The following is a 16,238-nucleotide window of genomic DNA, read 5'->3' on the forward strand; positions in this document are numbered from 1 at the left end:
GAAGCATTAGCAAACTTTCAAGTGCTTTTTAAATGAAAAGAAAAGCTTATAAACTAGTACCATATTTCCAATATCCTGATCACTCACTAACATATAAACCCAGACTCACATCCTGATACACTTCAACTTTCTATCTAGATAACCGATAATAATATTCTTTGAATACAAGATTTTCATTTATGACATAACTTCTAAAATAATCCCCCTACTATAAGACATACTTGTATCACAACTAAATCAAAAAAGGAAACAAGAAAACTCAAAATGAGCTATAGAATCTGGGAAGTAGCAACAAGCAAACTGGAAAATCTGAGAATTCTAAGATATTCAAGCATCTATGGTATCCACGATATCGTATCCACGTCAACAAACCTCTAGCACAATTTTTCAAACTTTCCTAAATTCCTCCAACATTCTTTGCTTCCTTTCAATAATTATAACTACTCTCCCCCTTTAGTTAAATGTATATACATGCACACACTTAAAAATGAACATGTGGCAAAAACCGGTTTAAAAATAGTTTTTATTGGGGCCGGAGAGATAGCATGGAGAAAGGGTGGGTTTGCCTTGCATGCAGAAGAACGGTATCCCGTTATAATGAATCCCGGCATCCCATATAATCCCCGGAGCCTGCCAAGAGCGATTTCTGAATGAGGAGCCAGGAGTAACCCCTGAGTGCTGCGGGATGTGACCCAAAACAAACAAAAAATAATTTTGCACTATTAGACAACTTTACCCCCCCCTTTCTCCATATAGTCTCAATAGACTATTGAAGCATTTAGCCTTTTTGGCCAGTTAGTACCTTTAAAAAATTGTGGGGGGGGTGAGGGGGGGTCCCTAGATGTAAGGATGAATAGCACAATGGCTTAGATTGCTTGCTTTGCAAAGTATGGTCATGGTCATTCTAGTGCCCGGCACGCATCAAGCACAATCCTATTGACTTTGTCACCTGAACCTGGTAGTTTGGCTGTCTGTGAAACCCGCTGCTAAAAGTTATTTCTGGCTGTACTACAGCCAACTATGCACAAGCAACGCACAAAAAGGGGGTGACCCCCTGGTGAGCACTGCAACTCAATAGCATGATATGCAAGCACCACAGCCAGGAAGCTTGCTCTCTGGCAAGTTCATCATAACTGTATTTGAACTAAGAATGCAGAGAGAAGCCAGCAAGTGTGCAAGCAATACAGTACACACACACACACACACACACACACACACACACACACACACACGCCTTCAACACTGTAACTCATTTTTTAATATTATCCATCTAAGGAGGTGTCCTATAATTTAAGTTCAAAAAATTCAAGGCTGGAAAGACAGAACCAGCGTTAAGGCACTTGCCTTGCTACCCCGATTTAATCCATGATATTCATTCATATCATGAATATAATCCATGCTATTCAATCATATGATATTCTGGGCAGAGTAAGGAGTAGCACCTAAGCACAACTTGGTGGCTCCCCCCCAAAATAAAAATATTAAAATAAAACAATTTGTTTAAAGTTATTTTGTATGATGGAGAGTGACTTGGGTTCCTAAACCTGATTGCATGAGGTGGTGAGGATGTACTGTGCCTCCCTCACATCAAAAGGCAATCAAAGTAAGGTGTGAGAATTTAATTCTGGAGGTATCTACCTGGAGATAACATCAGATCCCACAGGTTCAGGGATCCTATTCCCAAGACTATTCTCTATTTCATAACTAGCCATCAGCAAAGGCTGTTATCAGTACTTCTATAGCCTAAAAATTCCCACAACATCCTCTTTAGACTTGAGAACTTGCTTGCTGCAAGCCTATGTGTTATCTACGTTTATGATCAACCAGCTATACATCAAAGATTTCACTAGTCTCCTGAAGTTAATTTAACTTGCTAGGACAGACACAGACACAGACACACACACACAACTCAAGAAAACTATTACCCTCTAGCATAGATAGCTGACTTATGACAAAGGCTATATATATATATATATAACACAAAAACTGCCAAGATAGAAGAGATGAATAGTTATGGGAGGAAACAGAACTCCTAAGCCCTCTTCAGGTGTATCATTTCCTGTGTCTTCATGGATTCATTCACAAAACAGAAACTTTCCAAGGCTTTTATTGTGTTATCTTTGGTTTCTATGGTGATTACATCACACAATGTACTGGATTAAATCACAGACTATAGCCTAGATCAGTGATGGCTAACCTTTTGAGCCCGAGTGCCCAAACTGCCGAACAAAACAAAGAATTTCCTCAAAGTGCCAAGCACATCAATTAAACCTTAATAACAAGATTTTAGTATCTGAAAACTCTTTATAAATTGATTAATTGTGGACCTAGGCCCCTCTCCCCTTCTTAGAGAGAGGTCTTGGTAGACTGAAAACTTCCAACTGTATTGTAGCAGTCAGTTTCCTGGGCAACTAGCCCCCATCCTCAGATGTTTTGCAAGTTATTTTCATTAATATGAGACACTTTTAATCCTCTCAACAATAAGGAAATTATAAGGTGTTATCAGAGCATTATGAAAACAAAATATGAGAAATAAATAATTTTATCATTAAAATGACCCACATATGTCTTTCTTGTAAATTACAGTATCTGAGAGACAGCTAGCTAACACTGAAGAATAACACAGTGCAGGAGCCAGAGAGAGCAAGTAAGTTAATTTTATCCCTGGCACCACTTAAGGTTCCCAGAACACTGCCTGGAGTAATCCCTGGGCACTGAGCACTGCTCGCTGGGTGTGGCCCAAAAACCGAAAGACCACAATACTGCAAAGAAATCTAACTGCCTGATTAGATTACAAACCTATTACTCTATGGAAAAGACAAACCAACAGTCTACAGGTTCTATAGGTTACAGAATCTGAATCTACTCTGAAAGTTTAGCCTCCACACAGAATTCCCTTAATTGAAATAGCTTAATAGCTTCAATCTTACTACTATAAACCTTTTACAGATAAAATAAACCTAAATAAAAACAAGTCAGAGTCCATCATCTTTTCTCTTAGCCTTCTATTCCCTTAAAATCCAAATCCCTGAGCCAGGCAAGTTAAAAAATTCATCAGCAACTCTTCTGTTTTTCTATATCAAACAGAGTAATTAGTCACCATTCAGAAATGAGGAAATGAGCAAGAGCATTGACTGTGTCCAGGCATTTGACAGCCAATATGTTAAGATTAAATCGGGGCTGCTGATTAAAAAAGCAAACTAAAGATGAACACTTTCATTTAAACCTGATTTCAGAGCAAGGGGATGCAGAAAAAACATAAATGGTGTAAGTTTACTAGTCAATCCTTGAGGACCACTGAATTGAAATAGGTTTTGCTCTATCACCTTAATTCTAGGATCTAGCATCAAATTTTATGTTATCATCTAAAATGCATAGTAAAGTTATCCTACTACACTGAGTAGCACACAAATTAAAAATAAAGGTCAGAGATGATATGGTCAATTTCACATTTCACTCACAATTTCTTTAGAAATCTACAAACTTAAAAGACTTTTTCAATTTGTGAATGGGTTGTATTCCAAATATATAAAGTAGCTAAGGAAATAAAATATACCCAAAATATTTACATAGAAACAGTCCTACTGGCAGTTGCTCCTATCTCTTTCAATACTTAACCTCCAATAATTCAAAAGGATTCAGGAGGGTCCAAGGGCATAAAGCACTTGCCCTTGCAAGCGTGAGCTAATGAGTTCAATTACTGATGTTACCCACAAAGACTGGAGTTCCAGCAGGTCTGCTATTTGGGACTCCCACTAGCATAGTGATCTCCAGCCAAGTACAGACAAATGCGTGTGATCACAACAGAAGAGTGCAACACTCTAATCCTACTAGCAATGGTACTGTAAACCACAGAATTAAAAAAACACACATACATACCAGTATATATATATATATATATATATATATATATATATATATATATATATATAAAATATATAAAGTACCCCTCTCAAAGGCAGCTTTGTTGGTGGGAGGCAAATGCGGGGAGGTGAGGATTGGTGGAAGAAAGTGGACACTGGTGAAGGGACTGGTGTTGAAACAATGTATGCCTGAAGCCCAATCATGAATAAGTAATTTCATGGTGACTAAATAACAAAATTAAATAATTTAAAAAAGGGATCTGAGTGATAGCACAGCAGGTAGAGCGCTTGCCTTGCATGTGGCCAAACCTGGACCTGGCAACCCATATGGTCCCCTGAGCCCAGAAGTGATTCCTGAGTGTCACTGGGTGTGGCCCCAAAACAAAAACAAAAAAAAGGACTCTATTCCTCTCTCCCACAAGTATCATAACCAAATGTTAAGCAACCACTGTGCTATACATAACTAAGGAGAAGAATTAAGAACTGGCATATTAATATAGTCAACTTTTTTTTTTCTCTTTTAGTTGTTGGGCCACACCCTGTGGTGCTCAAGGGTTAATCCTGGCTCTGAGAACAGAAATCACTCCGGGCAGACTTGGGCGAATATGAGAAGCCAGGTACTGAACCTGGGTCGGCTGTGTGCAAGGTAAACAGCCCTAGCAGTAGCTATAATATCACTCCAGGCCCTCGTGTGGCAACTTTCTAACTTCAACTTCTCCTAAGAAATGAGATCCAGTAAAGTCAAGTAATTTCACTAAATCCAAGGAATTAACATTGATTTGATGATGTACTAGGTAAATTAATAACCAAAATCGGGACTGAATCTAATCTAGTCTGTGGCCCACTTAAGGATTATATAAAACTATGTGTTCAAAAATCATAGAAAGCAAATGCTAGGTCCACACACAGGTCCAAGAGATAAAAAGGGTCAAGTTAAGGCACTTGCCTTGCCACTGAGCCAACTGATGGAGCTAGGACTACATATGGTCGGCCCCCTCGTGGAATTCCACCAGGTGGAATCCCTCCCTACACAGAGCAAGAAGTAGCTCCTGAGCACCAGGGGCTGTGGGGCTGTGGGGCTGTGCCTCCTTCCCAATCCAATGCTAACTGGAAATAAGAAATTTCCCCTTCATTTTGGTTTTAGTACAAAAATATTTTGGGGGCTGGAGAGATAAGAGCTATAAGGTGCTTGCCTTGCACATAGGTCGACTCTGCTTTGATCCTGGTACAGACTGTCCCCCAAGCTCCACGAGTGATCCCAGATAAGAGCTAGTAATAAGCCCTGAGCATCACTGGGTAGAAACCCAAAACAGACTTAAAAAGCAACTTTTTTCCTATTAATGTGACTACATTAAGATTTAATTCTGGGGGCCGGAGAAATACCTTGGAGGTAGGGCATTTGCCTTGCATGCAGAAGGACGGTGGTTTGAATCCCAGCATCCTATATGGTCCCCTGAACCTGCCAGGAGCGATTTTTGAGCAGAGAGCCAGGAGTAAACCCTGAGCAGGTATGACCCCAAAACAAAACAAAACAAAATTTTTAATTCTGAAGTACCGACAGAATAAAAAAAAAAAGCAAAGTAAAAATACAAATTGCTCGAATCTAGGTGTTGATAGCGTTCACTATAAAAATCCTTTTTTTTTTGGTTTTTGGGTCACACCCGGCAGTGCTCAGGGGTTTTTCCTGGCTCCGTGCTCAGAAATCGCTCCTGGCAGGCACGGGGGACCATATGGGACACCGGGATTCGAACCAATGACCTTCTGCATGAAAGGTAAACGCCTTACCTCCATGCTATCTCTCCGGCCCTAAAAATCCTTTTAACTTTTCCATATATTTGAAAATTTACTAGCAACTAACTTCACTATTACCTTTCATTAATACCATTAGGTTTTGTTTAATTAAAATTTTAAGAAAAAATTATTTTGCCCTCGCAAGAATAACTTACTGTTATTTATGAACAAATGAAGAAATACTGTATTACTCAAAAACTTATGTGAGAGGGCTGGAGTGATAGTACAGCGATAGGGTGTTTGCCTTGCAACGAAGGTGACCCAGGACAGACCCAGGTTCTATCCCCACATGGTCCCGAGACTGCCAGGAGCAATTTCTGAGTGCAGAGCCAGGAGTAAACTCCTGAATGCCTTCAGGTGTGGCCCACAAACAAACAAACAAACAAACAAAAAAGCCCTTATGTGAGAAGGTAAAAACCAAAGTTTAGTACAGTCTAGTGATAAACCACATTTTTTCTATAAATGGATCAGCATCTCTAATAGAAATCATTATTCTGAATTTCTACTATTTGGTGTATAACCAACTTTGTTTTATTTTAATGCAAACAACTCTGTCAGTTAGGGGTGTGACATCTTACCAAAGTTTGTCTCATTAATATAACTAACCCTAATGGTAAAAATAAAGAAAGTTTCCTAATGTCCGATGACAGAACCTAGCTACTCTAGAAACTATAAATCTCAGTAAGTTCATGATTACCACACCTCAAGAAGTTAGCATACTTCAATATGGGAGCAGATCCAATACCATCATCCAATCCAGTGGAATTTAAGGCACACTTCTTCCTCTGCACTTCTTCCTTTAGTGTTTTTCTAACTTGGATATCAAGAGCAAGCTAGAAATATTTTAAATAGCAGGGCCAGACAGAGAGAGTACAATTTGCCTTGCGCATAGCAAACCTGAGTTGGATCCCTTCCATTCCATGTGGTCCCCTGAACACCATCAGAAATGATTTCTGAATGTAGTGTCAGGAGTAATCTCCATTTCCTTGGTCGCCAAACCAAGAAAAAACTAAGTTTTTTTTTTTTTTTTTGGTTTTTGGGCCACACCGGGTAATGTTCAGGGGTTACTCCTGGCTATGCGCTCAGAAGTCGCTCCTGGCTTAGGGGACCAAATGGAATGCCGGGGGGAACGGTCTGTCCTAGGCTACTGCTGGCAAGGCAGACACCTTACCTCTAGCGCCACCACGCCAGCCCCAGAAAAACTATCTTAAATAACAATGAATTAATAACTGTATACCTGTTCTGAAGTACAGCCAAACTGGTATTGCTAATGATTCCACAATGTCACTTTGAAAGTAAGGGAATTTGAAGTATAAAACTATTTTGTTACCCATTTTGTCTTCCTTAGAACTGAGGTCAGATTTTTGAATTTTATGTAAATTTTTTGTATGCATTTCTATTTTTTTGATTATCTTCAGCATGAAGAAAAGCATGAAAACCTCAAATGTAAGAAGTAGCCCCCAACTTACACAGCTAATGTTCCAATGGTTTATTACTACTTTCAAAACAAACTTTTAGTATCCAAGTTTCTATTTAAAAACTGCATTGGTTCAAAAAAAAGTAAAGAAAAATGCTTTTTTTTTTTTTTTTTTTGGTTTTTGGGCCACACCCGGTAACGCTCAGGGGTTACTCCTGGCTATGCGCTCAGAAGTCGCTCCTGGCTTGGGGGACCATATGGGACGCCGGGGGATCGAACCGCGGTCCGTCTCCTAGGCTAGCGCAGGTAAGGCAGGCACCTTACCTCCAGCGCCACCGCCCGGCCCCAAGAAAAATGCTTTGTTTCAAATCTATACTGCAACTTTCTACAATGCAAAAGGCATGGTTGCCCTTTTACAGTTAAGGTCAACCAAAATTCAGAGTCCAGAAGAATTATCTCTATAAAGACAAATGCTCTAAAAAATCTGTGGATGCAAGGAAAAGACAGCTCTCTCTATAGTGAGTTTTTACAAGACCGTTGTGGGAAAAGCTACCATAATAGATAATGGCCACAGAGGAAAGGTACTTACTTAACATACTGTAAAAGTATGCATAGTTACAACTGAAATAAGTAAAACATACATGCAAGGGGCCGGAGCGTTGACGCAGTGGTAAGGCATTTGCCTTGAGCGAGGCTGACCTAGAACAGACTATGGACTGTGGTTTGATCCCCTGGTGTCCCATATGGTCCCCCAAGCCAGGAGTGATTTCTGAGCTGTTAGCCAGGAGTAACCCGAGATTCACCAGGTGTGGCCCCCAAAACCAAAACATTAAATATATATATATATATATATATATACACACACACACATATATATATATGCAAGATAAACTTAGATGAAAAGTAGTTTTTTAAAAATTATTAGTTTTTAAATTAAGCAAGTATTGCAAAGTCAAACTACTTCCTTATGTCTGATTAATTCAACTGATAAAGGAGTAAAGTACTAAGATGTAAAGTACTAAAATGGTAAGGAGAGTGTTAGAAAAAAATGTTAAGTCTAAAGGACGGGCAGAGTTCTTTAAAACAATATGTAATATTCAACATCATATACTACCAGATAAAATGGCAAAAAGTAAGCAAAGAACTTGAGTGGTAAAAAAAAAGCAAGTTGAACTTTATGAGAATGAATCACTTTAAAGTCTTACATAAATTAAAATGCACTGTTCAATGTATAGAAATAGATCATAATCTAATAGAGAAAGTAAACTTCACTAAATTCTTGAAAAATGAAGTGAGCCAAATAGCAGTGACCGAAAGAAAGGGGGAGGGATGGAGAAGACCAATAAAAACTAAACGCAGAAGAGCCCAACAGGGATGTTTAAAGCTGTGGATCCAGAGCCACAGGTTAAAATAACAACCAGAGAAATTTCTTCTAACTAGTATAATACAATGGTAGAGTGTTAGTACGTAGACCAAAATGTTACTACTATTAACTCAGAGGAAAAACTGCTCTAAAGATCTAAAATATTACCAGAGAGAATCTAACACTTAAAACTCCTTTGAAATTGTATCAACAAGACTACACTGTAAGGCTATGTTCCTTTGGCCAAAGCACATGGGATCAGCACATGCTTTGCATACAGGAGGCACATTCCTGCAATTTAGGATTTCCTGAGCCCCACTAGGAGTGTTCCCCACTACACAGAGCTGGGAGTAGCCCTGGGGCACTGACACGGGTGGCCCAACTCCCCCCCCTCAGCTAAGATTCTTGAAATCTTCAAAGTATTCGAAAGATATGAATAACAAAGTAAAAGCAAGGGTTTGACTGAAACTAATTATCAAGTTACCTGAACTATCACTTTGGAAAAGAGCCCTTCACATTAAACATTCAGTTAAAAAAATTTCAAAAATAGAAGCAAAACAAATTTTCAGGTGAATTAAAAGGAATGTTTTTTCCAACGTAAGTCTTCAAATAGAGAAAATCAACGTTTGATTCTTTGCCACACTAAAGTGAAAGAAACTCTGAAGCAACCTGACTTTTTAAAATGATAACTATATTAGTACAGAGACTCGGTGACTATTTCTAATCAAGCTTCAAAATAAGGTTAACTGAGGAAACCATGCCATCGCCGAGTTGTGGCATTTCCCAAGACCTTCGTTTCAGTCGATTATAGTACAAAACTGTAATCGGCCTTTCTTCCCTTTGGATTTTTAAAAACCATTCATGTTTGGTCAGCCACGCTTATCTGCTATTGAAAAGACAACTTTCTCTCTCTCTCTTTTTTTCTTCACATCGTTCAGAAACACAGCAGCAATTTTCATGTCCCTGGTTCCATTTTCACTTTTATCTAATTTGCTTAAGTTTCCGAACAGAGGTAGATAGAAGAATTAGCGTGCAAGCAGGTTCCACTGAGTGCGGCTTTATTTGCAGCCACTTCCTCCCGTCATTCCAAAGGACACACGGCTACTTTTCAAAGCGCGAACGAATCAGAACCTGTACCAGGGGACAACTTCACGGCCCAGGGTCACGGGCACCAGAGGCCGTGGCCCAAACAGAAGACAGTCCAGGAGCGAGCAGGTAGGAGGAGCCCCTCTGCTCGGCGGTGAATCCCGGGTAGTGACAGGCCGGCTCACCCACCGAGAGAGAAATCAACCACCGGCTTTCAGGAATTCTCACCAGAGACGTCGGTCAGTCTGTCAGTCTGTCCGTCCGTCCCTGGTCCTTGTCGAGAAAGGAGATCCAGGCAGAAGCACGGGGCAGGGGGTGTCTGAGATCGAGCCCCTTCCCTCCCCAGGCCCGCGCTCGCTCTCTCGCTCGGGGAGAAGAAAAGGTGGCGACTACGCGCGTGTGTGGGAAGGGAGCCGGGAGCCCGGTGCGACTTCGACTTCGCTCTGGCTCCCGCAGCCAGCCCGGGGTTCCCGCAAACAGATCCAGACCGGCCTGGCTGGCAGACCGACACCCCAAATCGGGAGAGGGAGAGAGAGGGAGAGAGAGGGAGAGAGAGGGAGGGAGAGAGGGAGAGAGAGAGACAGACAGACAGAGAGAGAGACAGACAGACAGACAGACACAGAGAGAGACACACAGACACACACACAGAGAGAGAGACAGACAGACAGACACAGAGAGACACACACAGAGAGAGACAGAGAGAGACAGAGAGAGAGATCAAATGTGATGGGGGAGAGAAATTTAAAAAATGGGGCAGACCCACACCCCAAATCGCACGTCGCAGACCGAGCGAGCAGAGGGAAGGCGCGAGACGGGGGGTAGAGAGAGAGACCGAGAAAGAAAGAGACAGAGACAGAGAGAGAGATCAAATGTGATGATGGGGAAGAGAAATTTCAAAAATGGGGTGCTGAGAGGGGATAGAGTGATAGGCACGATCCCCCTTCACCAACAATAGTCCAAACCAGTGTCCAAAGGGAAAAAAGGGACAGACAGAGAGACAGAGAGAGAAAAGGAGAGTGACAGCCGGCCCAGCCCGGCCCTGGGGTTCCACCTGCAAGCTGGGAGGCGCAGTGGGTGGGTGGGTGGGGGACCCCGAAGCCCACAGCCTCGCAGCAGACGGAGCCACGCGAATGCACCGCGAATGCAGCGGGGTCCGAGACGCTGCTGCAGCTGCTGCTGCGAGTCCGCCTCGGCCGCCTCGGGGCGCGCAAGCACCTCGTGGCTCCCGCGCGCCCTGCTTCGGCTTCGGCTGGGAGAAACGCGGGGGGCCCCTTGGCCCCGCTCCTGCAGAGTGCCCGGGTGCGGGTGCGGGCGCGTGTGCGCGGAGGGGGTCTCTCTCCCCGCACGGGCCCCCGCACTCACCACGGGTCGAACTCGTGGATGATGCTCTCGAAGCGGATGACGGCGAAGAGGCGCGCGCTGAAGCCGGCCAGCCAGGCCAGGAAGAGCACGGTGAAGGCCAGCAGCGACTGCCAGCCGGCCGGCTGCGAGAGGCCGCCGGCCAGCGACAGCGCCAGGGGCAGCGCGGCGGGGCCGGGCGTCCGGGCGGCCTTGGCGGCGGCGGCGATCGCGGGCTTGGGCGCGCCCGGGGCGCCGTGGCCGTGGCCGTGGCCGTGGCGGCTGTTGCCCAGCGCCATGGCGCCGCCGCCGCCCCAGGCCGCCGAGTTGGGCGCCGGCTTGTGCTTGCTCTCGGGCGCCGCGGCCGAGCCGGGCTCCGCCATGTTGCGCCCGCCTCGCCTCGTCGTCCGCGGGGGAGCGCGGGGCGGGGACCTGGAGCGAGACGACGACGCCGAGGAGGAGGAGGAGGAGGACGACGACGAGGAGGAGGAGGGGGAGGAAGATCGGGCGCTCCCGCCCGCCCGCCCTCAGGCTTCGACAACCGCCAGGCGCCTCCGCTTGAGCCGTGCCCGCGCGCGATGCCCGGCCATCCGCCTCAAGCCCTCGGCAGCCGCGGAGACGGAGACGGCGACGGCGACGGCGGCGGCGGCGGCGGCGGCGGCGACATTCCCCTCCCTCGGTCTCCTCCGCCGCGCCGCGCCGAGGAGAAGCCGACGCGCCGCTCGCGTCCGGGAAAATAAGGCGGGGCCCCCGCGCGAGGCCCCGCCCCCGGGCCCGCCCCCGCCGGAACTGGCTTCTCCGCCAATCGCGGCGCGACAGGTCCGCCGAGGGGCGGGCGCACGCGCCCGGCGCGGCCAATCGCGCCGCGCGGGGGCTGTGGGCGGGGCCCGGCCCAACTGTTCGGCCCCGCCTCGCGTCGCGTCGCGTCGCCTCGCCTCGCGCCCATTCGCCCTCGCACGCGGCGCCTGTCCTGTCCTGTCCTGTCCTGGTCTGCGGGAGGATTGAATGGCTCCTGACGCGCACAGTGGCGACTTCGTGCACAACCACAACAGGACAAGAAGAGAAGCCTCCACAGAATGGCTTTCATGGAAGGAAGACATTGAGAGCGCTCGTTCCCTGCAGGCCGACCCGACCGAGCCGGGCCGCACTGGCCGTGACTTTTCTCTCCCCCGCGGCGCGCCGGGCTGACTTAAGGCGCGCTCGCCGTGTCACGTGACGAGCCGCGCATGCGCCTTTGCCTCCGGAACGCCGGCCGCGGCCGCGATCGTCCGCCCGGGGCGCCCCAAGCTTGGAGGTTTGGCACCCAGGCGCTTCGCTTGCACCCCGCATCCAGCTTCTGAGAACGTTGCAGCTCCTAGCTGTTCCCCGCAGGCCTTTGCAATGATTGCACCACTACACCCCCCCTTTTTTCGTGCTTCTGACTCCTCCCCGGCCCCACTCAAAGTTTACAGCTCTTGCAAGAATGCCTGGGGAACTGCTGCTGGCTGCCAGGTGCCGTGCAGTGCCGGACGCTGATGTGACCCGGACTTTTTTGCTCTTTTTGCAAAGAAGGGGAACGCCAAGGGAACCACAGAAAACCCCGCACCTTGGCAGGGCTTGCTCGAGCTGCTCCGGCTTCAGGCCCTTGCCCCAGAGGAGAAAAAAGTGCCCCCCCCAAAGTTAAAATAAGGCGAAGCGAGTTTAAACCTCAGTACGTTCCCTGGGGGACACTGGTCAAAGCCCCAAATAGCATGCACGGAGCTTTCGGTGGAGTGAAAACTCCGTCAATATGGGATTATTTGTACTTATTAACTATCCTTTTTATTAGGAAAATACACACCCTGAGTGTAAAGGATATGTTACACACACACACACACACACACACACACACACACACACACACACACACACACACCTGAGTGTCAAGGGGATGTCTCTGTGAACTTAGGAAAGCCCCAATTATTTACATACAAGCACACACACACACACACACACACACATCCTGAGTGTCAAGGGTATGTTCCTGTGAATTTAGGAAAGCCCCAATTACACACACACACACACACACCTGAGTGTCAAAGGTATATTCCTGTGAAATTAGAAAAGGCCCAATTATTTAGAACACACACACACACACACACACACACACATATACACACTTGAGTGTAAAGGGGATGTCCCTGTGAAGTTAGGAAAGCCCCCAATTATTTACACACACACACACACACACACACACACACACACACACACCTGAGTGTAAAGGGGATGTCCCTGTGAAGTTATGAAAGCCCCCAATTATTTACAATGTTGAAACAGCTTTGGAACAGTCTTTTCCAAAAATTGGAAATGTTCACAAGTGTGCTTAGTTGGAGGTTGCACTTTGAAATGAAGGGATCCATCTACTCATTTAACCTGCCCCGTGATTAACTTTCCTTTAAAATAAATAAAAAGATAACAGCGCTTGCTTTGCACACCTCTGACCCGGGCGCAATCCCTGGCATCCCATATAGTCCTTCCCCCCCCCCCCCCAGCACCACCAGGAGTAATTCCTGAGTGCAGAGCTAGGGGTAACCTCTGATCATTGCTGGTTGTGGCCCCCAAACCAAACAAAAATAAAATTTTAATTAAGGAAAGAATGAAAAGGTTTCCAGAAACAGGCTTTCCTACAGACAATTTAATAACCGGCATTTATTGAACACCTAAATTTTAATGAGAATCATGATAGAATATTAACAGCTCAGTTTTAGGAGAAAAGTGACAATAGCTCTTCCTCAGAGTAGAAGCTCTTCCTCATTTTAAGGTAACATGACAGATTATATGTGTATTTTATGCCCATGGTCTATGAGTCAAAGTTCCTGTCGCCTAAAATAAAAATGTATTTCATGGTTTCATTTTAATTATTTGCATTTTTCTATTTCAATGTCTTATATAGGTGCTGCTTACTAAGTTCCATATTGCGTTCCTTACTTTCATGTATGGTGCTTTAATGGCGAGATTCCAGGTCTGAAAAGGCATGAGACTTGATTTTAGTCTCACATTGCCTGCTAACCATGTACCATCAGGCAGGATTCCATAGTTAGCTCAATGTGGTTCCCTTATTCTTTAGTAAGAATTATTCATACCAATCGAGATAGCTTCTATGAAAATACTTTAAAAAAAAGAAGAAAGACAAACCTCTTAAAGAGTATATAAATGCAGAGTATTACGCAGATAAAATCAGATAAGAGTAAGAAAACATATTCACAGGGGCTAGAGTGATAGTACAGTGGGTAAGGCATTTACCTTGCATGCAGCCGACCTGGGTTCAACCCCCTGCATCTTATATGGTCCCTCGAACACCACAAAGAGTAATTCCTGATCTCAGGGCAGGATGTAGTCTTTGACCACTGCTGGGTGTGACCAAAAATGAACAAAAAATAATTAAATATTCTTAGTCTTTATTCACTCACTAATTTGAAAATGAGTACATTTGTTGAACTCCTTTACACTAATCAGGCATTGGGATGCAGCTGAAAATATAAGAGACATGATTCCTGCCTTCACAAAGCTCAGCATCCAGTTCTAAAAAGACAGGCATCCAGGCAGCATGACATTACTAAGTTCTGGAATGCAGTATTACAAACACAGTGGAAGATAGATGATGGGGAATTTTATCTACAAAAGAAGTGGGGACTAAAAACTGAATGAGAATCCTAGGACTCAAGACTGGGTACAGAGATGAATAGAAAGCATTATCCACTAGTATAAAAGGATCTACAGTAGGCAGTGGAGGGAAGAACTATACAAAGAAGACAGCAAAGGACCTATGCAGCCAGGGGAAGATAATGCCAGAGAGTGAAGGTCAATAGGAAGAGGTGTTTTCTGTTTCTCTTTGAACAGAGTAATCAAAACAAAGGATTTGAAGCAGGGAAGTGTATATGTGAGATGGGGTGGAAAATGAACAGGTGTGTGTATTTTGGAAAGATCGAATGCAATGTGGAGATCTCATTGGAAAGGGAACCAGGAAAAGATCTCATTGATTTGCCTGTGCAAATCTGATCATTTATCAAAGGTTATTCCTAAGAATTTATAACTGACGGGCTACTGAGGAACCCATAAAACACATCACAACATTGTGAATATGCAATTTCTAGTCTGTCAATGTAGAAAAATATTTCCCAACGTTTGCATGAAGTTTGAACGTATTGCTTTGAATTTGCACTTAGCTTTTTGATCCTGCTAAGTGCTTGTACTGCCCTCCTTAGGGAGTTTCATAAGAAACAAATGAGTGCCACTTACAGAGGCCAAATTGTCTCTTTTACAGAAGCTGGTGACCACAAGCAAACTAGTGTCCCAGAAAATTTGTGGCCCCAGAGTAGTTAGAGATGAGTTTATAAAAGGCAAAAATCACATTCCAGTCAGACAATGGGTACAATGGGTAATGAGCTACAGGAGCTGTGATCAGTCAAGCAAGTTGCAGAGGTAAAATAAGCTAGTTAATGGATAAGTTGGCTTATGGACTTGGAGAATAATTGGCGTGTAGTTATAGGGACAATCATAATTCGGGGTGTAATGAGTCCAGGAAAGGAACAGTTTTGTTTATGAGTTGTACTTGTTAATGGGTTATATCTGACTATTAGAACAAAGGAGAGCAGTTCCCTTCCTGCTGACAATCTAAGAGAGAAATCAAAATGGAATTCCTTATGTCAAGAGCCCTTAGCTTATTCCAATGTGAGTTCAAATGTCCCATGTATTTTAGTCAAACATAAGCAGTGCCATTTAATAAGCAGAGAAATGAATTTATCAGCAAAGCGAACAATAGGCCTACCTACAAACTGTCAAGCGATAGAAGTATTTAAGTTGCAACTTGAGGGGTGAATAGTTGTCTACCAGACATACCTGCAAGAGAACTAAGAGTAGAATGTGGGGAGGTGAGACTCCAAGAGGAACAAGGAAGTCTTACAAATTAATACACAAACTGCTGTTTTTATTGAGTACAGAGTCCACCCCTGGGTGGGGCAGTAAGGAGAGTGTAAGGACAGATAGCTTAGGCTAGTCTGAGCCAGTCCCACCCAGATTTACAATTTTGGGGGTAAATCCAAGTTGTAAACAAACATACAAAGGAACCAGGGATGATCTTTGTTTTGTGTCACTTAACACAGCCCCATCACTGCAACAAAGAGAACAAGCTAGAAAATGTGCCTACCAGGGACTTCAGCAGAAGATAGTAAAGTTCTAGGAGAAAAGACACTCACATGAACCAGCTTAACAGTGACCCTTGCAGTGAAGTGTGACATTGCTGAGTGTACTTGTATGGGCCTTAGGCTCACCAAATACTTTAAGGTTGATTCAGTAATGTGGGAGGAACAAGAAGCCAGATGACAGGGGGTGAGAGAAAACTGGGTAAAAGGGATGTAGAGGC

At 44.5% G+C, this 16,238-nt stretch overlaps 1 protein-coding gene across 1 annotated transcript in view; it reads right to left on the minus strand.

Moving 5' to 3' along the window:
- STT3B (STT3 oligosaccharyltransferase complex catalytic subunit B) overlaps window positions 1-11,241 on the minus strand; it is a 77,395-nt gene extending 66,154 nt beyond the window's left edge. The window contains exon 1 of the mRNA XM_049766395.1: window positions 10,883-11,241. Coding sequence (XP_049622352.1) covers window positions 10,883-11,241 — 359 coding nt within the window. The remainder of the gene's footprint in view (window positions 1-10,882) is intronic.
- Between the last annotated feature and the right edge of the window lie 4,997 nt (window positions 11,242-16,238).

Source organism: Suncus etruscus, chromosome 20, assembly GCF_024139225.1.
Source record: "Suncus etruscus isolate mSunEtr1 chromosome 20, mSunEtr1.pri.cur, whole genome shotgun sequence".
Taxonomy (NCBI): domain Eukaryota; kingdom Metazoa; phylum Chordata; class Mammalia; order Eulipotyphla; family Soricidae; genus Suncus; species Suncus etruscus.